The sequence below is a fragment of the Rhinatrema bivittatum genome, chromosome 1 (assembly GCF_901001135.1).
Source record: "Rhinatrema bivittatum chromosome 1, aRhiBiv1.1, whole genome shotgun sequence".
Taxonomy (NCBI): domain Eukaryota; kingdom Metazoa; phylum Chordata; class Amphibia; order Gymnophiona; family Rhinatrematidae; genus Rhinatrema; species Rhinatrema bivittatum.
This window is the reverse complement of record NC_042615.1, coordinates 545,750,701-545,774,514: the sequence shown is the minus strand read 5'-3', so window position 1 is coordinate 545,774,514 and position 23,814 is coordinate 545,750,701. Positions and strand designations below refer to the sequence as shown.

The 23,814-nt window shown below is 45.0% G+C and overlaps 1 protein-coding gene across 1 annotated transcript in view; it reads left to right on the top strand.

Moving 5' to 3' along the window:
- The first annotated feature begins 8,117 nt into the window (after positions 1 to 8,117).
- TRPM6 (transient receptor potential cation channel subfamily M member 6) overlaps positions 8,118 to 23,814 on the top strand; it is a 187,192-nt gene continuing 171,495 nt past the window's right edge. The window contains exons 1-3 of the mRNA XM_029615982.1: positions 8,118 to 8,237; positions 17,499 to 17,727; positions 21,749 to 21,904. Of these exons, the coding sequence (XP_029471842.1) occupies positions 17,557 to 17,727; positions 21,749 to 21,904 (327 nt within the window). The 5' untranslated portion in view covers positions 8,118 to 8,237; positions 17,499 to 17,556. The remainder of the gene's footprint in view (positions 8,238 to 17,498; positions 17,728 to 21,748; positions 21,905 to 23,814) is intronic.

Sequence of the window (23,814 nt, the reverse complement as noted above, 5' to 3'; positions counted from 1 at the left end):
GGATCACAGTGTTCTCTGAAATCCTGAACACTACAATCTTGGACCTATGCACTGGAACAGCAGTGATCAGCACCACTTATATGTTATTGGAGAGGGGTCCAGTGCAGGAAATGACAGATCTTTATTTTATTTTAATTTTTATTCAAAAACGCTAGATTTGTCTGGAGAACTTTTTTGCATTACCTGTCCAAAACCTGAGATTTAAATATTTCTCCCACTCCCACTCTCTGACTAAATTTTGTCCGGGTAAGTTAAAATTTAGCCAGGTAAGAAGAGGTGACACTGGGGGCATCCTAAGGGCAGAGCTAAACTTTAGCCATTGAGCACTGGTATTCAACACTACCCATCTAAAGTTAGTTAGGTAAGTCTGGTTGGAAAAATAGCTATGCTCTGTTCACCCAGGCAACTTTAACTGGTTAACTTTAACCTGTTATATTCGGCAGGATTGACTATCCTGCTCACTGGCCCACTGATTATCAACCTTATAGAACATAAAATAGTATTATCTCCATAGATCAAACTAAGTGTACGTAAGACGAACTGATAAAGAAGATAAGTATATCTGTGTTTACAAATAAAAAGAAAAATCCCTGGCATTCCTCGTCATTCATTCTGTATGAGTCTGCCTTGCTTTACAAGATCTTGACCAGAAATGAGAGTGTACCATAAAACATACAAGATGTTGACAAATGGAAAACCCTTTTCTACTTTTCCAGTATCCCTCAGTATCCCTCATGACTTTTGCAAGGAGAATCCCTTGAAATCTTAGCTCTATCATTGGCATATGAATATATAGGTAATGGGAACTGCGGATGATTTAGACATCAACTTCCTATTCCTTTAGCTTAAAATTCAAAATTATGACAGCAGTTATATACACTAAAAATGGTTAGACTCTGGGTTTCTGTGACTTGTCAAGTCCTTTGGAATAAAAACCACTAAATCTCTACTTACCTGATTACTCCATTTAAGGGGGAAAGCACTGCTTTAGCCTTTCTTGTTCTGAATGACAAGTGGTGGAGCTGTTCATTTTACATCCAGATAGTGAACCCAACTGTCATTAAGTATGGCAGCAAATTTATTGGGTCAGAAAGGTCTAATAAGGTATCATCAGCAAATACTGCTAACCATATATTCTGCAGCATCACCTTGTGAACCTATGAAATGGTAGTGGTTCCTAATCCTGACAGCTAGAAGTTTCTTTACACAAATGGAAGAGGGGAGAGAGGGGGGCATCCTTGTTTGGTTCACAAACCAATTCCAAAAAGTCCGAGTACATTTTGTTCACGCTAAATCTAACTCTAGGCTTGTTGTATGTGTTTTTAACTCATATGATGAAGTTCCAACACAGGCTGAAGGGTTGTAAGGATACCCAAACAAAAGGCTACTCAACTTGGTTGAAATCCTTTTCCTGTAGGGAGATATCTCATGTTTTACCGCTGAAAGCAGCAAAATGAATCATAAGAGCCAAAGAAATATTCAGACTGCACTGAAAGGCCCCCAAAGCACGGTCGCGCAAGAGAGAGGACTTTTGCCCAGATGAACTTTAAAACAGCACTATCTCTGTGATCAAATAAGAACTTTTGCCCTGATACACTGAAGGATACTTTATCAAGATGTGCCTGTTTCTAAGTGTCTAATTAAATAATAAAGCAGCCAGAAGGACAATACAACCTAAGCCCCTAAGCAGGATTCAGGGACCAGCCAAAGCAGAGTCCAGAGGTCACGAAGACCCCCACCCTTGGAAGAAAGGGAGGGGGGCAGTCAGAGATGGAGAGAAACACCCTGCATAACAGCTTGGCATACATTTGTGGAAGTTCTCCCCCCAAATAAATGGGAAGGGGGAAAAAGACCTGCAAAATGGCAGGACCCCCTCCCCCCCCGAAGTAATGGGGAGGAAGAGAAAATACCTGCAATGCAACAAAGACCCTCCACCCACCACATGATTATGCATGAGCTTATGCATATTTATCAGCTGGAACATATAAGACAGAGGGGGCAAATAAGGAGAAAAAACTGAAGGACCCCCTGGATGCTAGAGAGCGGACTCTAAGAGCAAACCCTGAGAGTGACCTGAAAAGGAAGAGTGAAAGGGGGGTCTGAAGCAGACCAGCAACCCCTGCTATCAAGGAGGGAGACTAGGTGTGGCCAAGAGACCGGGGCAGGAGACCAGAGAGAAGAGAGACCCTGCTCAGGTGCAGATCGTGACATGGAGTCAGAGATGGTGAGGGGTGAGAGCAAGCCCCAGACAGCCCGGCAAGCACCAGAGCCAAAAGCTAGTCTCCTTCCCAGATTATAGCTGGTAGCTCTGCCAGAACCTGTCTCAGAGTCAACTCTCTTCACCTGCCCACACTCTCCAGCTTTCCAGCTGCAGCCTGCTTCAGAGGTAAACGGGGGAGATCGCCTGAAGCGGTAAGTTAGCCATAAGTATTAATATTAAGCAGGCTAAGGTTTATGGCATGTTTGTTACCACCCATGATACAGATCTTTCTTTAGAGAAAACTGGCACTTAGTGGCCAGGATGATAAAGACAGGAATTATTGTTATTTTCTAATTGCTATATTCTGTCAACTCTGATAAATAAGTCTGTTCCTGACTTAGGATCGTGAAATAAGGCAATTGGAAGTGTCGTGTAGCAGACAGGTCCCAGCACCCCTAAACTTGCTTACATTCCCACCATAAAGATAGTGACACTGATTCTAAATGAATGGGATCCTGGGTTTTCCTCATGATGTTTGTTCCCTGCCTTTCCAGCAGATCATTTCATTGATTGGTAAGTGTAACATTTGTCTCTTTTATTTTTGCATCTAGAGAATTAGCCTTCATTCTGTAACCAGTATGGTTCGCAATGTACCCCATCAGTCACTTCAGCAGAACAGTCAGTTAAGTAGCAGACCTGGATCAGCTGAAGACACCTTGCATTCCCAGTTTATCAGAACAGCACAGCCGTACAAACGCAAGGTAATTGCTTCAGACTCCTGCCATTTCTTTTTTCATTGATTTTGCATTTGTTAGGAAATATTTGTATGAGGGTATATGTGTGGGTTTTTTTGTTTTTGTTTTGTTTTTTTTAAGTATTCACCATGGCAGAGGGTGCATCGCTGAAGATACTCAGCTTTCTTAGGGCCTGATTCATCAAGGTATTTTCCCATAGACACAGAATGGGAGAAAAGTCTTAGTGAATTAGGCAGTTAGTTAGCTGGATAAGTTTATCTGGCTAACTTTAGGACTGCTCTTCATCGACACAAGTTATCCTGTTGTGTTTGCTGGACAAGACTGAAAATCAGCTTTAATCCAGCAAATTTAGCTGCCTAATTAGCTTGGCCCCAGAATGATCTCACGCTATCCCTGGGCTAGCCAGATATCTTTATAGCCATATAACATATTATATCTGTTCAGGTATTTTATGATGGTGCCAGATATAAAATATTTAAATGAATCAATCCAGCTATCTTAGTATAAGTCAGCATGGCGGGATGTTCAAATCTTGCCCTTTGGCTACGGCTGAACTTAAGCTGTATAAACAGTGCTGAATATTAGCCTCATTGTGTCCCGGTCTGGAGGCTGCATCTTCAAAAGCATATAGGGAGAGTGAAGACAATTAAGAGAAGGGCTGCTTTAATGATGCAGAGTCTGCTCCATAAGCCCTCTTGGATGAGATTTTAAAGACCAGAAAATACTTTTATATATTATTTTGGCAACACATGTACAACTTGTCATGCCAATCAGTGGTGGATTGGCCTATCATGACTTCAGGCATGCCCCGGTGGGGCGGTCACGTTGGTCACATGATGAAAGGCAGGTGTGTGTGCGCCTCTGAAAGAGAGTATGGGAGCCTGCTTGTGTGTGTGCATATGAGAGATTGTGTGCATGCATGTGTGTGTGTTTCTGTGAAAGAGAGAGGAAGGAGAAGGTTTGTGCACCTCCCTCTTTCCTGCTAATAATCCAAGACATTCTTAGGATGACTGAAAATCAGGTTTGGAGAGCAATGGATTTTTTTTTATCCTTATTTGTTGTATTTGTTGCATCCTCCAAACACCAATAATAACATTTGAAAACAGTAAATTAAAAAAAAAAGTATGGGGTCCATATTCAGCTTGTGAGCTGCTCGGCTAGTTAGCCTGATAAACTTATCCGGCTAATTTAGCCTGCACCACTGAATATACCTGGCTATGTTAAGTTGATCCAGCAAACTTTAGCACAGCCCTGTGGCCCAACAAGAGTTAGCCAGATAAATTATCCAGCTAACTCTGAATATCGAAGTTGACCTGATAACTTATCCGGCTTATTTTAATTCCTCTCCGATCTGTACATTCCTTGTCTGAGTTGTCTGGCTAAACTCTTAGCTAGATAAGTCACTTATTCAGCTAAGTAGTGCCCGCTGATTGTGATTAGATATTCAGCAGCGCCTCTTAGCTTGATAAGTACGACATATTTGGCTAAGTTGTTTTTTGAATATTGGGCTCTTGAGTTTTCAATTATTAGATATTCCATTCGTCAGCTGTTTTGAAATATTTGTTTATTGTTTAGTGTGATTTTACTATTATGTTTTATATTTCTTGGTTTTACTGTTTGATGTTTTATGAAGAATAGTAATGTTTTTGCTTTTCATATGCAACTGCTTGTTGTGTTTTCCAGTTCAATTTTTGTCTGTATGTTCCTTTTTATATTTTGTTCTTTTTATTCTTATTTGGTGAGGGTCTGTCTGTACTCCGCCTTTGCCAGACCTTGGTATTATGTTGGGGCATAGTTTCTGTGTAGGGATCTATAGCTGTTTGGCTGGTTCTGTTTTCCTAATAGGAGGTGTACTGATGTTTTAGAGCCTGGTGTAAGCACAGTGCTACTTTTTCAGAAGTAGGGTTTTTACTGTTTAAGTGCTGGCAGTTAGTGCTATTTTGATATGGGAAGTTTACTATATTGTAATTGTAATTTAGTTTACTCATGGCTTTCTTAAGGCCAAGCCCATATCCAATATGTGTTTCAATAGGCCTAATACCATATGAGATCCAAGTATTTTTGTACTTTTTTGCAGGTTTTTATGATTGACACCACAGCAGTGCATATAAATATAGTATGCATGTTGTGATATTTTTCATTCAGAAGACTGAATGGCCTTTTCATGTAAAATCTTATTATAAATGAATAATTTTTAATTTTGTGTGGAGGGTGGGGCTGGGGGGGGGGTGGTGCAAGGTCGTAAGATTGCACCAGTCCTGGCTGCACTGATGCCATATGGGAAAGCAGAATTCCGTCTGGAGCTTTGCTATCATGGACCAGGTTCTTCCCAGTCTCTGCTGCGGCAGTGATGCATATAGTCTTGGCCAGAGCGTAATTTCCTTTTTTCCTAAGCCCTGGAGGAAGCAGGCAGTGTGGATCACTTCTGGTGCAACCCCTCCCACCTCCCCAGGCAGAGCCTAAGGAATCATAAAGGCTGCAGACTATGAGTTATATCTATTATATAAGGTAATAGTTTTTATTGGACTAACAGTACAGTTCTTGACTAGCTTTTGGGAATTGCATTTCCCTCACTAGGTGAAAACAAAACGAGCAGGTCAAAGCAAAGGATGAGGTTGGTTGATCATAGTAACATAACATGGAAAATGTCAGCACTAAATAACCATGTACTTGTTGCATTGATTATATTATTTTTGGTGTAAACTACTTTGAGTTGATCTTTGTTCAAAGAAAGCAGTCTATAATTGTAACAGAACATTATAAGCAGCGGGGATTACCAACTGGCATTCTGCAAACCACACCCAACCCTTTCAGAAGTGTGCAGACTATAAACCCAGGTCTGCTTCCTCTGTCTTGTTGGATTTCAGGACAACAAAACATTTGCTGCCCCCCCCCTTAAAAATGTTGCCATTCTAGGCACAGGCATAGTAGGTACATGTGGTGTGAAGAGAGGAGGCGTATATTTGATGCTGGTAGACTGTCTTGACAGGCCCTTCTTGCACTGCGGCATGTTTGGGAATATGATAAGGAAGGACAGCCACTGAGTGAGTGAGTTCTGCTTATGTTGTACCACTGTTAGCATAATTAGGCTGAAGGAAGGGGAGCGAGGGTGCTGGGAGCAAGACTGATAAATGATAGAATGGGCTGGAAGAGGGGGGAGGTGACAAAGGGAAGCTGAGGCTGAGAGAAGAGAGAGAGAGCTTGTGCATAGTCTCTCTATGTTGTAGATCCCTTCCAGTGTAAAAAGGAAGGCCAGGAAAAGGAGGAGGAGAAATTGCAAAGACAGTTAATCCACACTACCACAGCTCCTGTACTCCTGGGCTCTGTACATGTGGTATGGAGGGCTGGCTGGTAGTGGGAGAGGAATGGGGAACTGAGGAATTGATGCAGCGAGGAGACATTGGAAAAGTTTGTTGAGAATGGAAATATATGAAGAGGTTATGATGGAGGAAACTGGCAGAGAGAAGTGACATGAAGAGTGGAGTAAAGTAAAAGGACAGATGGAAAGAGATAGAGGAAGATCATTATGGTAGAATGGCAAATAAATGAACTGTAATGCAACAAAACTCTAGAAAACTTTAAGAGATTGATATTCAGTGGACCGGTGAGTGTGAAAGCTACCTGGGTATCTTTACCAAGCTATTCATCAGATTGTAATGGGTAAGTGTTCCATCGAATATACTCAGTTAAAGTTACTCAGATAAAATTATCCAGGTGACTTGGCCATTCGCTGGCTTACTGACTATAAAATAACTCAAAAAACTAACAACCGAGCAGCTTCTGAGATTGCTTTGTGGTAGGTCTTCTGGTGTCTTCTGCAGTTGTTTTTATCCACTTGGTGTTTAGTAGGGATGTGCATTCATTTAAAATGAATGCGCAAAATGGAACAAATAAAGGCAATTTTGTTTCATTTGGGGGCCCCAAAACTAATCGAGGGCCTCCTGAATAAAACAAACTTTATTCGTTGCATTCATTTTAAATGAATGCATTGGGCCTAGGCCTGAGTGAGGCCTTGTCTAGGGCATAGGCCGAGGCCCAAAGCTGGGGCCATGGCCTATGCCCGAGCATGATGCCGAGTCCTGAGCTCCACCCGAGTAATCACTTACCTGATCCGTCGGGTATCCTAGGGTGCTCAAGTATCATATCTGATATTGTTAGGAGCTCCTGGAGGGCCTCAGCATTGTGCTGAAGTGGGCTGTATGCCAAGAAGAGATGCCATTTAGAATGGGTGTTTAATTGAACCAGAATGGTTTCCATGCCATCTAGTTTCCTGGTGGGAGTGATTGTTAAGCCAAATTATTCTCCTAAGAGAATGGCTATCTTTCTACCATGTTTGCCTTGACAGGGAGAATGGGGGAAGTAACCATGCAGGTTTGGATGACCTGAGGAGAATCTGTTTCATGTGCCCAGGTTTCAGTTAGGCACAGAATATCAGTGGAGTGGTCTGTGAGAAGGCTGTGAAATGAATCTGAGTTTTTATGGATGGATCTGGTGTTAGGGAGGAGACATTTGTTTGTGGGTGTTCCAGCTGGTCTTTGATTGGATGTGAAAGTTCTCTTAAAGGATGAATAATCATGGATTGATTTCTTTTGTAAATGACTGATGAGATTAGGCACATGATGGAGCACCATGCAAGCTAGGTGGCAAGAAGGAGAGGGGGTGGTGGGAATAGGAAGTAGTTTGTGGAGGTGTTCAGCTTGGTGGGTCTTGGGAAATTGCCAGGGTTAAAGAGTCACATTGTTCTTGAATCATCATACGTGTGTTTGCTAGGAAGCTATGACTGAAATTTAAGAAGACATGCAAGTAGAAGGATGATACTTCCTTGTTAGGTCTGTGAAAGAATTGCACAGTTCAGCAGCTGTGCAGGATTCTTGATTACTGAAGAAGTGTTTTGTTTGGAGCCTTTTAACAAAGTAGAATTCCTTGTTTAACTCTGAAGTCTATCTGTTTTCAGGAAAAAACGGTTTCCCTGCCTAAAGCCAGGAAGAAATCCAAGGAAGAGTTGCCATCTTCAGAGGACCATGAGCGTGCTGGCTTTATCTACCCATACAATGACTTGCTGGTTTGGGCAGTGTTGATGAAAAGACAGAAGATGGCCATGTTCTTTTGGCAACATGGAGAGGAGGCCATGGTTAAAGCACTGGTGGCTTGCAAACTGTACCGGGCAATGGCACATGAAGCAAAGGAGAGCAACATGGTGGACGACACTTCAGAGCAGTTGAAGAAGTTCTCAAAGTAGGAGTTCTCCCTTCACTTCAGTTAATAAAGACCTACTTAGAATGGTTAGCCATTTTTCTCTCCATCCGATTAAAAAATTTAAGATAAATGGTTTGAAATGGTGTATTTTATAATTGGGGCAATTTTCCAACTATTGACAGGGTCCTGCAAGCTGGTATTCAAAGGGAATCTCGTGGAGGAGTTTGCCTGTGAAAACTGGGGCCGGCGGGAAGAGGCAGGTACTTTAAACCTGCCTACTTTGCATCTGCTTTGAAGCAGGTGCAAATGACCTGTGTGAAAGTAAGCAGGGAGATTTCAAAATGCAATCCCTCCCTCGACCTAATCTTGCCCATTTTATCTACAGCAAGGTTGAAGTTTTCAAAGGCCCTTTTTACATGGATAATTCCCCTCTGTATCTGCTTAAAAAGTTAGGAACATTACCCTAGACTAAGTAGTTATACTGAATATCTATACTGACTATACTGAGCAGAGAAGGGACTATTACATGGAGAAACTGGCTAATTAAAGTAATAGTTCATGGGAGCTCTAGGTATATGTTGGTGCTGCATAACCCTGTATGGTTTACGTAGATCGTAAGGCAACTTTACAAACAGAACTATATCTTTGCTAATCTTGTTTCCCTCTGCACTCCCAACTAGAGCCAATGGAGGTTTGCCTCCAGTTGCTTTGCCTCAAGCTACTAGTCTTCTGCTTATCTTATCTAAAACAGTTTTATAAAAGTGCAGCCACATTCAGCAGGCAGCTAATGAGCCTATAGCTGTAGCAATTTTAGGATCCTAGTCAGCCCTGCAGTGTGTATGTAGTCAGGATCCTACATACACCCCTGCAGTGACCTCAGTCCTTCAGTATTTCTCGGTCTCCAGCAGATGGTGGATGTGCTTTCCCTATGGGGATCATGGTACTTGGTAGAAGAAGAAATTCTACTTTTAAATTGGAGAAAAAATTTGAACCCAAATTCTCCTATGTTGATACATAAAGGTCTCTCCCCTAGTTGAAAATTCCTGAGGTGATTTCCGAGAACCTTCAGAGGTGTGCTTTGGTCTGGTAGGTGGTTCGCAGTGTGGACTTTGCTGCTTAAGCAGCTGAAAAGTACTAGCGGGTGAAGGAAGCTGAGCATGGCGGTGATGGTCAAAGCCCTCTTCCCCCGCAGCTGGAGACCGTCTCTATACTCAGCCTGTAAGCGCTGAGCCCAAGTAAGTAAAAAAAAAAAAAAAAAGGGATTTACCTCCCGATTCAGAGACATTTGGAAGGGGTTCAGTAAAACGTCCTCTGGCCTTCTTGTTTGGTGAGCTCTGTCCCATTGGGGTAAGGGGAAGTGGGCTTCCGAGCGGGTTGAGCGGTCTCCCGGAGGGCTAGGCCTCACTTTAGACTTGGTCGGCACACCGCATGGTAGGCTGCGGCGGTGCCATCTTGTGCACATCTTTGTATGTGCTTTATTGCAGTCTGTAGATCGTTGGTAAGCACAGTGTGTGATGGCTCTGCACACGTGCTGTGCACATAACTCTGCACACACGCTGTGCGCATAATGTCATGTATGTATATACACGCACAACTTATTAGGCGCAGAATACAAGTATAGCCGGGCGCACAGGCTGTGTGTATGCCTTGCCGCGGCCCTCATAGGTGCACAAAATCTGTGTGCATAAAAATTTAAGTGCAGGCTGACTGAACATGCAGTTACTGTCCCCAATGGCTCCAGCAGCAAAGAAACATAAGCGCCTTTCTTTCTGCGCTGCTTGTCATATTAGGGTTGCATAGTCTGACCTGGATTCTTTCTTAAGTCAGCACTGTGAGGAAGCCCAGGAAGATTTGGCCTCCCTGGACTTTGCTAAGCCAGGCTCCTCCCATTCAGAGGATGGATCAGTCATAGCCTTAACTGGAATTTTTTCAAGGCCTTCAAGCCTTCGTACAGGCGCAGTCTGCTACCTCACTTACTCTGTCCGGATGGAACCTCAGCTGGTAAGCCCTCCTCTCCCAGTCCTATCGGCAGACCTCGAGCCATGCCTCACCTCACCAAGGGTGTCCCTGGCAGAGACCTAGATGACACGGATGAAGAGGAGGATACGGATTCCTTGGAAGATGGGGAAATTCCCCCTGGTTTAGAACCGTATTGGACCATGTTACGGTTTTTCCATAAAGACGAAATGCCGGCCCAGGTTTCACAGACCCTGAAGATGCTGGGAGTTGCTGGGGTGGACTTGATGATGGAACTAAAGAGAAATACCATTCTGATTTCCCTACGGAAAGCCTCTTATTACTTTACAGTGATGGAACCCATCCAGGAGTTGATTGCCCTAGAATGGGACACCCCAGAAGCAAGTTTTAAAGGTGGACGAGCATTAGACGCTCTACACCTACTGGATCCAGCAGCAAGAGAATGTTTGTGTTTCCCTAAAGTGGATGTGCTGGTCTGTGCTGTCTCTAAGCGAACAATTATCCCAGTGGAGAGAGGAGCGGCCTTAAAGGATGCACATGATAGATGGATGGAGTCCATCCTTAAAAGGCCTTTGATGCAATAGCAATGACCTTGTAGATTGCTTCTTGTTGTGCCCTGGTAGTTCTTTCGTGCCTGCTCCTCTCTTGGGAAGTGTATGACTCGGGGACGAATTCCAGAGCAGTTGTAGAACCAGCCACTGCCTTTTTAGCTGATGTGGGCTTGGACCTAGTCTGTACCTCAGCCAGAGGGAAGGCCTTAGTGGTGGCAGCCAGAAGACAGCTATGGCTGCGGAATTGGTCAACAGACGCAACCTACAAGGCAAATCTCACAAAGATGCCCTTTATAGGATCACTTCTCTTCGGAAGCAAATTGGAAATTGGGGCAAATCTCCAGTTTCCTAGCTACCAGAAGAAAAGAGAAAGCAGTTACAGTGCCCCTCACCTATGAGGGGGTTGATCCAAGGGCTCTCAACACTTGCACCCCTACAGAAACTTGACATTTCAGAGGTCTCTATCCTTTGGGAGGTCTCAGTCCTTTCAGAGCTGACAGCCCAAGAGAGGGGCAGGCTCAGGTTCAGGTTTGTACTGAACCCTCCCTCCCCCGATGAAATTTTGCCAAATCACTCTCAGAACGAGGAGCGATAGGGGGTTGACTACCAACAGTGGGTCGAGATCACTTTGGACAAATGGGTACTGGATGTCATACAAGAAGGATATGCGCTGGAATTTTGCAGCACTCCTCTGGACATATTCATGATATCTCCTTGCCACTCCCAGCACAAGAAGCAGGTAGTAGTTACTACCCTGTTAAGCCTCCTCAGGATGAGGGCTATAATCCTAGTACCTGCACCCCAGGAAAATACAGGGCGTTATTCCATCTATTTCATTGTATCCAAGAAGGAAGGTTTCTTTCGCCCCATCCTAGACCTCAAGAGCATCAACCACATCTACAAGCGATTCATTTCCGCAAAAAACCCTACACTCCGTGATAATGGTCATACAATCAAGAGAGTTCTTAACCTCCCCGGACCTATCTGAGGCCTACCTACATATTCCAATCTATCAAGAACATCAGTGTTTCCCACGCTTTGCAGTACTGGGTCACCATTATCAGTTTCGGGCACTGCCCTTTGGCCAGGCCACCGCCCCCAGAACATTTTCCAAGATTATGGTAGTTGTAGCGGAAATGTTGAGAAAAGAGGGAATCCTGGTGACTAGTTGATCCGGGCAAAGCCTGTGGAAGAGAGCGCCTTTCTTCAGGAACTCAGGTCGTAAACCTGGACAAAAGCAGTCTCAAACCCTCCCAGTCCTTGGAATATCTGGGAGTCCAATTTGACACAAAGTAGGGCAAGCTCTTCCTTCCGACTATGCAGATAAAGAAGGTGATGTTCCAAGTGCATCAGTTGATGAGCACAATATACCTGACAGGTTGGAGCTATTGTCAAGTTCTCAGTTTGATGGTGGCAACTCTGGAAGTAGTCCCATGGGTGAGGGCACACACGTGACAACTTCAATGCTCCTTGCTGTCATGTTGGAACCTGCAGCCTCAAGATTATTCAATTTGTCTCCACTTACCGATGGAATTATGCTCTCTGCGCCAGTGGTGGTTGCAGATAGCTCATCTGGGCAGGGGTATATCCCTGACCTATCGAACTGGCTGGTGAGCCTCTGGGGCTGGGGAGCTTACTGTCAGGAAATGATGGCACAGAGACATTGGACCAAGGAAGAGGCCCTCTGGAACATAAACTGCTTGGAAGCCTGGGCAGTCAGCATGGCGTTTCTACAATTCAGCCACATATTCCAGGGTCAAGCGGTCTGCATAATGTCAGCCAACACAACAATGGCAGCCTACATCAACCGCCAGGGTGGAACCGAAAACCCGCAAGTGTCACAGGAGATAGACCTCCTTATGGAATAGGCGGAAATACATCTACAGATGATCTCAGCCTCCCACATTGCAGGAAAAGACAATGTCAGAGTAGAATTTCTAAGCAGGGACATTCTGGATCCAGGAGAGTGGGAGTTGTCGGCCAAAGCCATTCAGCTGGTAGTAGATTGCTGGGGTCTCCCGTCCATCGACTTGCTGTCCGTATCTCATAACATGAAGGTTCCCCAATTCTTCAGTCGCACAAGAGATTGGTGGTCTCTGGAAATCGATGTTCTCATTCAGATCTGGCCGGAAGAGGAGTTGCTATACACCTTTCCTCCATGGCCCCTGCTGGGCAGGGTCATTCACGGGTATATGACTCGATTCTGTCTTACGGTCTGGCCCTTGGGACAGCTCACCTGATGAAGGAAGAATATTCTGTGGCAGTATTTACCACCTTACTCCATGCGCAGAAGTTCTCTACATCCCTAGTGTATGTGCGGGTCTGGAGAGTATTTGAGGCCTGGTGCAAGGAACGCGGTGTTTCCCCCTCGGGCAGTCAAAATCCCACTAATTCTGGAATTTTTGCAGGATGGCTTGCTTAAGGTTTGATCCTTAACTCCTTGAAGGTCCAGGTAGCGGCTCTCTCCTGTTTCAGAGGCGAGATGCATGGAACCTGCCTGTCGGCTCATCCAGATGTGGCCTATTTTCTGAAAGGGGTGAAGCACCTCTGGCCACCCCTAGGATAGCCAGTTCTCTTGTGGAATTTTAATCTAGTATTGGAGTTTTTGGCAGGGCACTCTTTTCGGGCCGCTGCCCAGGCTGTCCTTGCACTTGTTAATGCTGAAAACGGTGTTCCTGGTGGCTGTATGCTCAGCACGTTGCATCTCTGAACTACAGGCATTGTCATGTCGGGAACCATTCCTCCAGATGACTCCAGGAACATTACAGCTTTGTACCGTTTCATCCTTCTTGTCCAAGGTAGTCTTTGACTTTCATTTGAATCAGTCCATTTCATTACTATCCCTGGAAAACAACAAGGAAATGGAAGAATACTGACTCCTCCATCATTTGAATGTCAGTAGGCTTTTGGTGTGATATCTGAAAGTTTCAGAACCAGTCCGAAAGATGGGAATGCCTGTTTGTCCTTCATGGTGGAAGGAAGCAAGGCGAACCAGCTTTGTGGGCTACCATAGCTCGCTGGATTAAGGAGGTGGTCACGGGAACCTATGTGGAGGCAGAAAAGCCATAACCTCCTCAGGTTAAAGCTCATTCCACTAGGGCTCAGGCGGTCTCATCGGTGGAAGCTAGACTGCTGTATCCCATTGAGATCTGCTGAGTGGTGACTTGGTCATCCTTGCACACCTTCTTCAGGTTTTATCGCCTGTGGTTGTTCAGGCCCGAGAGGACTCAGCCTTTACAAGGGTGGTGTTAACCAAACTGCAGGCAGCCTCCCGCCCCAATCGGGAGTAGCTTTTGTACATCTCATTGGTCCTGAGTCCATCTGGCTATACGTTAGGAAATGGAGAAATTACTTACCTGATAATTTCGTTTTACTTAGTGTAGACAGATGGACTCAGCATCTCGCTCACGGCTGCCCAAGAACAGTGCCCGTAGAGTGGATTTTGATTCCAAGAGACTATGGGTAAGCCATCATCCAGTCCCTAGATCAGGGCATCTATAGGGGGGGTTCAGTGTTTGTTTAGTTGAATACAGTTATGGTTATCCATTTATAATAAAGTTTTTTCAATAGTATGTCCACAGTAGCATTTGAAGAGAATACTGAAGGGCTGAGGACACTGCAGGGGTGTATGTAGGGTGATGTCAGCTTTGAAATCTGACTCTGTCTCCATCTGCTGGCAGGGGAGCATAACCCATTGGTCCTGAGTCCATCTGTCTACACTAAGGAAAACTAAATTATCAGGTCAGTACTTTCTCCATTCACCATGAAACTTAGATTAAAGCACTACTATGTTCCTTCTTGTGTGCAGTAGCAGCAGTCGTTGAGGCTTCGTCCTTAGTTACTGATTATTCATGCATCTTTTGTAGACATTGACAATTCAATACAGAAGAAAGTTGCATTAGCACAAATTTACGGTAGCTGTTTGAGTGGGTGGTAGTTAAGGTAGAAGCCCTGATGATCTGCACTACTGCTTACAAGACTGAAATTTGTGCTACAAGGTCTGCAGGGACATGACATTTCGTTGTGTCTGTCTGTCAGAATCCCTGTGAATGTGTATCCCTACCAATCTTTGAATTGGTCATCCAGATTTATTCAGATTTCTGTCACAGTTGATAGAGTACCCAGTGACTTCCTTGCACATACTTTTCATGAATCCTTGACACATCCTACACATGGAATTGCTTTTTGACTTCTTACTTTAGTTTCCCATAGGGAAACAGACTGGTTCAGTTCTAATCACTGTAATCTCAGGGAGGTAAGAGCATTGAGCCATTGAGGATTTGTAAAGCTGCCCTTGCATTGATTAGTGTCTATAGGTTCCTGATCATCTCTTAGGGATGTGCATTCATTTGTTTTTGGTTTTTTTTTTCCAGTTTTTAATGTGAATTAAAAAAAAATTAGTATGCAGAAAATCAAAATAGTGTGCATTAAATGGAAACAAAAATTTAACAAAAACAAAAATCACAATGAATTGAAAAAAACTTAAAATGAAAAAAACCCTCTAAAATTTTCCAGCTGCATAACCCTATCACCTAGTTTGAAATTTTGCAACATGCCTTGCCAAAGAAAAAGAGAAGCTGAAATTGTGATGTCACTGAGGAGTTTTAAAGATGCTCTGCAATTGATTAGAATTCATAGCCATATGCGAATATCTACACCAAAGAAGGAAACTGGGCATCAAGAAATGTTCACTTAGGGGTGGATTTTCAGAGCCCTGCTCGCGTAAATCCGCCCAAAACCGGGCGGATTTACGCGAGCAGGGCCCTGCGCGCCGGGAAGCCTATTTTACATAGGCCTCCCGGCGCGCGCAGAGCCCCGGGACTCGCGTAAGTCCCGGGGTTCTCCGAGGGGGGGCGTGTCGGGGGGGCGGGCCCGGTCGTCGCGGCGTTTCGGGGGGCGTGTCGGCAGCGTTTTTGGGGCGGGTACGGGGGCGTGGCTACGGCCCGGGGCGGTCCGGGGGCGTGGCCGCTCCCTCCGTACCCGCCCCCAGGTCACGGCCCGGCGCGCAGGAGGCCCGCTGGCGCGCGGGGATTTACGCCAAAGGTAAGGGGGGGGTTTAGACAGGGCCGGGCGGGTGGGTTAGGTAGGGGAAGGGAGGGGAAGGTGAGGGGAGGGCAAAGGAAAGTTCCCTCCGAGGCCGCTCCGATTTCGGAGCGGCCTTGGAGGGAACGGGGGTAGGCTGCGTGGCTTGGCGCGCGCCGGCTATACAAAATCCATAGCCTTGCGTGCGCCGATCCAGGATTTTAGCAGATACGCGCGGCTCCGCGCGTATCTACTAAAATCCAGTGTACTTTTGTTTGCGCCTGGAGCGCAAACAAAAGTAGGCTATTCGCGCGCCTTTTAAAATCCGCCCCTTAACTCCTTATTCTGGGGCGGATTTTCAGAGCCCTGCTCGCGTAAATCCGCCCAAAGCCGGGCGGATTTACGCGAGCAGGGCCCTGCGCGCCGGGAAGCCTATTTTACATAGGCCTCCCGGCGCGCGCAGAGCCCCGGGACTCGCGTAAGTCCCGAGGTTCTCCGAGGGGGGCGTGTCGGGGGCGGGCCCGGTCGTCGCAGCGTTTCGGGGGCGTGTCGGCAGCGTTTTGGGGGGCGGGTACGGGGGCGTGGCTACGGCCCGGGGCGGTCCGGGGGCGTGGCCGCGCCCTCCGTACCCGCCCCCAGGTCGCGGCCCGGCGCGCAGGAGGCCCGCGCGCGCGGATTTACGCCTCCCGGAGGGAGGCGTAAATCCCCCGACAAAGGTAAGGGGGGTTTAGACAGGGGAAGGGAGGGGAAGGTGAGGGGAGGGCAAAGGAAAGTTCCCTCCGAGGCCGCTCCGATTTCGGAGCGGCCTTGGAGGGAACGGGGGTAGGCTGCGCGGCTCGGCGCGCACTGGCTATACGAAATCGATAGCCTTGCGCGCGCCGATCCAGGATTTTAGCGGATACGCGCGGCTCCGCGCGTATCTACTAAAATCCAGCGTACTTTTGTTTGCGCCTGGAGCGCAAACAAAAGTACTCTATTCGCGCTTGTTTTAAAATACGCCCCTCTGTGTTGCCTTTAATCCAATATATGTTCATGAACTTTTCTATGTGTTCTGAATTCTATGTCAAATGCAAAGTCTGATCCCAGGGGACAAAGTTTGTGGGGTCAAACTATCCTTGCTGGGGCAAAGTCTAGAGTTACTTTTTAATCCCTGCACTTTGCACAATTTTCAAAGCAAAAATTATGCATACTTTTGCTTGGAAACTTGTCATGGGAACATTATTCATGGAGAATAATGCATATAGAATTGAAAATGCAATCTATGCCTGTTAGTTTCCACCTCTGATGTAAACACACCCCAGGAATGCCTCCTGTAAACAAAGTTAAAAGTACACACATTCTAGAATAAAGGCTCATTGAGGGAGGGAAATCTTCAAACAGCCAAGTCAGGCTTGGAAATTGTGATTTACAGATGGCTTTGTAATTTGCCCTCTTTATGGTAAGAATGAAATACTGTGTCATCTTTGTCAACTGATAAAGCATAGTCTTTAGGGCTGAGTAGAACTGTGATGTTCTGTGTTGGGGAACTTTTGATTCTCCTTTGGAAAATATCTCTGAAGTGTCATGCGTGTATCTTCACTGGGTTTACGCTGGTGAGAGGGACATCTACCATGTCCTGGTGAGGGCAGGGAGTAGGTACATGCTGTACATCATTCTTCAGTGCAGCTTTGAAAAGGATTTCTGGCGAGAGTTTTCAGTTGTCTTTGTACCTGAGGTGAGCCAGCCCTTCCAGACTGTGTCTGTGTATTTTTAAAAGTGGGAATTTCTATTCCTGGCTTCTTTTAATTTTTGCCCCAGGGAATTTGGACAGCTCGCTTTGGATCTCCTGGAGAATGCATTCAAACAGAACGAGCAGATGGCCATGAAGCTTCTGACGTATGAACTGAAGAACTGGAGTAACTCCACCTGCCTGAAGCTGGCCGTGTCCTCAGGGCTGCGACCCTTTGTGTCTCACACTTGCACACAGATGTTACTGACTGATATGTGGATGGGACGTCTGAAGATGCGCAAGAACTCCTGGCTTAAGGTAAAACTGCATGCACCACAGCAAAAGGTTTAGGACATACAGCTTGGTAGCCTGGAGGCCCATGCTCACATCTCACCTTTGCTGCTTGTGCTGTAGGATAGATAAAAAGCAGACATGATACTAAAATAAATTACGAGTGAGTGCTCACAGTCAGAGTTCTAAGGCTGGGCATACCTTCAGCAAAGAAATCTCAAGACAAAAAAAATAAATCACATTCTCCGCATGGTCACAAACAGCTTGGTTTATTCAACTTTAATAAATAAACCAAAATACTGGTGGCCAGATGGTGGTAATGTGAGTTTTTTTAAAATTGATATTAATTGCTGTAGATGTCCCTAATTTACATTGTATGCATTTGGTTGTTCTGCAGGGCCCTATTGGACTTGATTTGTATTTATAGCAACCTAAGTCACATAAGAATATTGAGAGGGTAATTTTGTAGCTCCCCATGTCACCTATGATGGTAACTTTTAAACAACCGTGCGGACATAAATGTACTCGTGTATGGCGGCTCGCGTGAATGGACACGGCCATTTTATAACATACGTGCGTGTGATATAAAATCGGCTGTACGTGTGTGTATATGTGTGTGCAAGTTTGTATAGATGCGCACTTGTGCTCGCAAATATCGGCTCTCGCATAAGTGAGGGGATTTTATTAGATTATGCACATCGACGCAATTCCCAGTTCACCCAGGTAAAGGCTCCCGACTTTCTAATCCCCTCCCCTTTTTAATCTTCCTCCCTTTCACCCTATTAGCCCTGACCCTTCAAATTCCGCTGACTAGCCCTGACTTTTTATTTTTAAACTTAAACAACATTCATAGCAGAAATAAAATTACATGGTAGGGGACCCTGGTGTATTTGTGGGCCTAAATACTTATGCCTCCATTTCAAGTGTCCTTCCCGGAGTGCCCATGCCCCGCCGTTTGTAACTTTTTGATTCGTGCGTATACAGGGAGATAAGTGTGTACTCGGATGCCTCTTAAAATCCACGCAGCGCGCATCGGCCCAAGACACACTAATATGTCCTGGCTTTGGCATGTGTAGTACTTTTAAAATTCACCTTATGTGTTGCTAAAGAACAGAGGCTATGCCAGTTTTCAAAGCAAACTATTCTCAAAAAAGCCTCTTAAAGTTACCCTGCTCTGCTCTTTGCATGCAATAACTTATGCAGGCTAATTTACATGTATACTTTTTAAAATCTGAAGTATGCATGTAAATCCCAGCTCTGCCTCTTGGTACCCTATCTTTGTTGTGCATAAAAGTTTACACAGACTTGGGTTTGCACTCAAGCCCCACACAGTTTTGTAAGAAGACATTTACACACACATTTTATGCGCATAAATGGTTTTGAAAGTGACTCAGTGTGGGAAACAGAGTAAATCGTCCTCGGCTGGAGTCAAAGATAGTAACTGACTCCAGCCTTCCAGCCTTTCTTCATATACTTTCAGCTTTATTTAATACTTCCAGCTTGCACACAATAGTAGACTGCCTTACCTTACTCAGGTCAGTGTACTCACAATAGTTTCACCAAAGATGGAAAGGAGCTCCTGCTCCTGGAGAAGCAGGGACCTCCTGATCCCAGCTGGGCTCACATACTTATTCCCCTCTCAGCAGGGTCCCACCCACATGGCTCTCTCACCGTAGGAATTAAGGTGGACCAGGCTAGGTTAAGGAGGGGAAATAGGGCCATTTCTTCACACCGCCTTATTTCATATACTAAGCCTGCATTCTGCAGGAGGAGATAAGTATGGACCTTAAACTGTACTTTTTTGCATTGGAAAGGTATGTCTATCAGGGTGCATATTTGCTAGTCACCAAGAAATACTTTTTTCTTTATTTCTTTTTATGGTAATTCAAGAGTAAATTTGTGATCATAAAAATATTTTTAATTTAGATTTTTTTTTACTTTTTTTGGCTATTCTTGTTTGATTGACTTCTGTCTTCAAACCCTCCCTCTCTGGATGGTATGTCCAGGTAACTCTAGGAACCTTTGCCTGTGCAAGAGCTGGAGGGGGGTGCCTTCTTCACGATGTCCTTAGTGCCAATCCCTTGGCCAACAGGAGCTGCTACAGTAGCAGCAGCAGCCAGCAATTCCTCCATGGGACTGAGAATGTTACAGATTTGCTGTGCTTAGGATTGGAGAAGGAGAGAAGATGATCACTGCCACAATCCAGCTCCTGCCAGCTAATGAGCAGTGCAGAGGGTACTTCCTGAAGGAGGCCCCCTGCAAACCTTGGGATGGAGGAGGCAGAAGCTGTTGAGAGAGAAAATGGGAAAGGGAAAAACAACTTTGAGATGTAAATGCTTGTAGTGTTCACAATAATAAAATGAGATGTAAGTAAATTCAAAATTTCAAATCCACAAGCTGGAATTCGACATATGTGAAATATACTTTATCTTTTATTCAAGAATCAATATTCATGATCAGTGATCGATCATTCAAGTATCTCTTACCGACCACATTGTTACATTTAGGGGCTGGTCAACCAGAGGCCCACCAAAGCCACAGAAGTGTCCTGCAACTGCATATCTTCCAAAAACACTGGCAATTTGGTCCAACCAACCCCACTACATACTCAATATTTCCCATCGTTTGCCATGCCATGCAAATATTCACTAATCAAAAAACATACCTACTTAATGTAACTCTACAAGTGTTCCTCGAAAAAGGAAGTGGATCAGAAGAACCTCACACTCAAAGATATTCACAAAAATAAAATGAAGTGTAGATAAGTTCAAAATTTCAAATCCATAAGCTGGAATTCGACATATGTGAAATATCGTTTATTCAAGAATCAGTATTCATGATCAGTAATCCATCATTCAAGTATTTCTTTAGTAAATGTCACTAGGACCAGGTGCACCCTTGCGCCTGGCCCGGTCGGTGCCATTTTCCAAATGCTGCCGATCTGACCTTCCCCCAGCCATGTGCAGCATGGCTGAAGCCTTTATTTTATTGGAGGGATTGTGGGGGGGGGGGGGGGCGGAGTTGGGGCCACCTTGACAGTACTGACCCCTGCTCAACCTCCCCGTTTTGCCTCTATTTTTTAATTTTTGGGGTTGGGGGCCACCTCGCATTGAAGGGCCTGTCGCTGCATTCTTTTGTCCCACAGTTTTTAGCCATGAGACAAAAAGAACGCGCCACACAGTCACAATGTTTTTTCGAGGGAGGTGCTCCACTGTCACGGCAACAACCCCCTCTCCCCTGATAATGGTATCCTCCTGCGGCTTGATGACTCTAGGCCTTGATTGTAAGACCTCTGGGGATAGGGACCTTCAGTACCCGAATGCAATCTGCTTTGAAGTGGCAAAAAGCAGAACGTATAAAAATAAATATGCAAACCATGGCTGAGCTTCTGGGAGGCTTGAAGAAAATTAGGCACTTGATCTGATTCTCCTGGTCAACTCATTTTATATGTTCAGATAAGAGGGAGCTAAAAACGAGAAAAATATGCTGTCGTCCCTTACTGTAATAAACAGGCTGGGGAAGCCAGCAGTTGTCTTTTCTTAATTAAAGAGAAGAGGTGTCCTAGTAACATGACTGCACTTACTTTGCAGGGATCTGTGTTATAGCCAGGATTTGCTGTATTTGTTATAAAGAGGGACCACTCCATTGTGTGTGACATTCCCAGTGGAGCTGTTCACATTGGATTGATTCCTATTTATAATAATACATCCCTTTCTAGCAAAGCTTGGCTATAACAAAGCAGAACTCTTAGGAAATAAAATTATCTCAACATCCACAATTATGAGGCCAGAGCCAAACTCTCATTCTCTTCTCTCATTTGGCTCCCTGGTCCTTAATCCTGTGTAGAGTAACTCGGGAGCTTTTCTGTTTCCCAGGAGTATGCGACATTGCTTTGTCTCAGTAAACAGGCAAAAACAGCTGTGGACTTTGGGATTTACACTGAGGGGCTCCTGTAAAAAAAAAAAAAAAAAAGTTTTAACAGTGCAAAGAGGTGTTGCTTGCTGTGCACTCAGTTGCATGTGCATGTTTTTTTTGTTTTTTTTTAAAGGTCATCCTGTGCATTCTTCTGCCTCCTACCATCCTGATGCTTGAGTTTAAGAGCAAGGCAGAAATGTCTCATGTGCCCCAGCTGCAGGACTTTCATCAGTTTACTCGTCTCTATGTGGATCCGAGCCCCTCCAGTTCCAAAGATGAGCAGTTACCGGTTAGTATGGCCTATGAATATTATATAGTGTTTGTCTGTATTCTGCGGGCATTCATTTTGACAGTATAGATTTAAAAAAATTGGAGCACTATTACTTCTTTCTTACCATGGGCACATTTTACAATATTTGTACTATTAAATTAGATTTCTGTTTTAAGGTTAACAGTGTTTTGCTCTAAGCAATTAAACGGATATTGATTGACTTCCTAAAGCTTTCTCCTGTCAATGTACATTTGAACTTTGGTCTATATCTGAGCAACAGATGTGGGTGAATAAGGAAGAACTCCTTTGCAGATTATCCACTACTCATGTTTGCCTCGAGGGTGTGTCATGAAGAAGGTGGGGTCTCATGCCTTTTTTTACTACGAGAGCCAAAGAAATGCTACATGGTTCTGTAACTTTGGCTAAGTATTAGCCACAGCAGAACTAGGTAAAACAGGCTGCAAAATCCAGTTTCCATATGCCCCTTACCAAATAAACTGAAAGCACTCTGATTTACCAGAACTTGAACTGACCCAAACCTGCAAGTGAACTGGAGCTCGCATCTCATAAACCAGTTTAGTTTGATCACATTATTTACTTACTCCTGTTGGATTTCCCCTGGGTTCCTTATTCCTTCTCTCTCCTGTGGCCTCTACTGATTTCCCCACTCATTGACAATTGACCATGGGAGGGAGAAATACCAAAGCAGAATGCAAGGATGGGGCAAATAAAGGAAAGGAAAACAACAAGGAGGACAAGAGACAGGAGAGATTTGAGAAGGAGAGGGACTACAGGAGTTAGACACCAAATAGCAGAAAGACAACACTAGAAGAGAGAAAGAGATGTACAAGGCAACAGAAAGAGACAAGACTTAAACTTAAGGAAGGAGAGTTTCCAGAGTGTAGCCAAATGGACTCAGGACCAATGGGTTATGCTCCCGTGCCAGCAGATGGAGATGGAGTCAGATTGCAAAGCTGATGTCACCCTAGATACTCCCCTGCAGTGACTTCAGGTCTTCAGTATTTCTCCATCTCCAGCAGACGGTGGATGTACCTCTCCCTAAGGGGATTGCTGTACTTTTTGGAAGGAGAAACTCCACATTTAAATTGGAGAAAAAATTAAGCCCCGCTATCCTAAAGGTCCCTCCCCAAATTGAGAATTCCTGAGGCGATTTCCGAGGTCTCTCAGAGGTGTGCCTTAGTCCGGTAGCCGATTCTTGGTGTGGACTTTGTTGCTTAAGCAGCTGAAAGGCAGCAGGTGCAGGAAGCCAAGTACACTGGTGACTGCCAAAGCCCTCTTCCCCTGCAGCCGGAGACAATCTCTGTACTCAGCCATAAGCACTGAACTCAGGTAAGTAAAAAAAAAAAAAAAGAGAGAGAGAAATATTACCTCCCAATTCAGAGACATTTGGAGGGGTTTCGTAAGACTTCCTCCGGTCTCCTTGCTCGGCGCACCGCACCAATGGTACGGAGTAAGGGGTAAGGGGAAGTGGGCTTCCGAGCTGGTTCAGTGGCCCCTCGGTGGGCTAGGCCTTGCTTTAGGCTTGGTTGGCACGCCGTGTGTTAGGCCATGGTGGTGCCATCTTGCACACGTCTTTCTGTGTGCTGTATTGTCGTTCATAGAACATCAGTACGTGCAGTGTATTGGCTCTGAGCACTCACTGTGCGCAAAATGTCGCACGCGTACTTATGCGCACATCCTACTAAGCACAGAATACAGGTAAAGCTGGGTGCGTGGGCCGTGCTGCGCCTCGCGCATCCCACCTAGGTGCCTGAAATCTGTGCAGGTAAAGTTTTAAGCGTGACCTGATAGTTACCACCACTAATGGCTTCAGCAGCCAAGAAACATAAGCGTCTTTCTCTCTGCATTGCTTGTCATATTAGGGCTTCACAGTCTTATCTGGATTCCAACTTATGTCAGCACTGTGA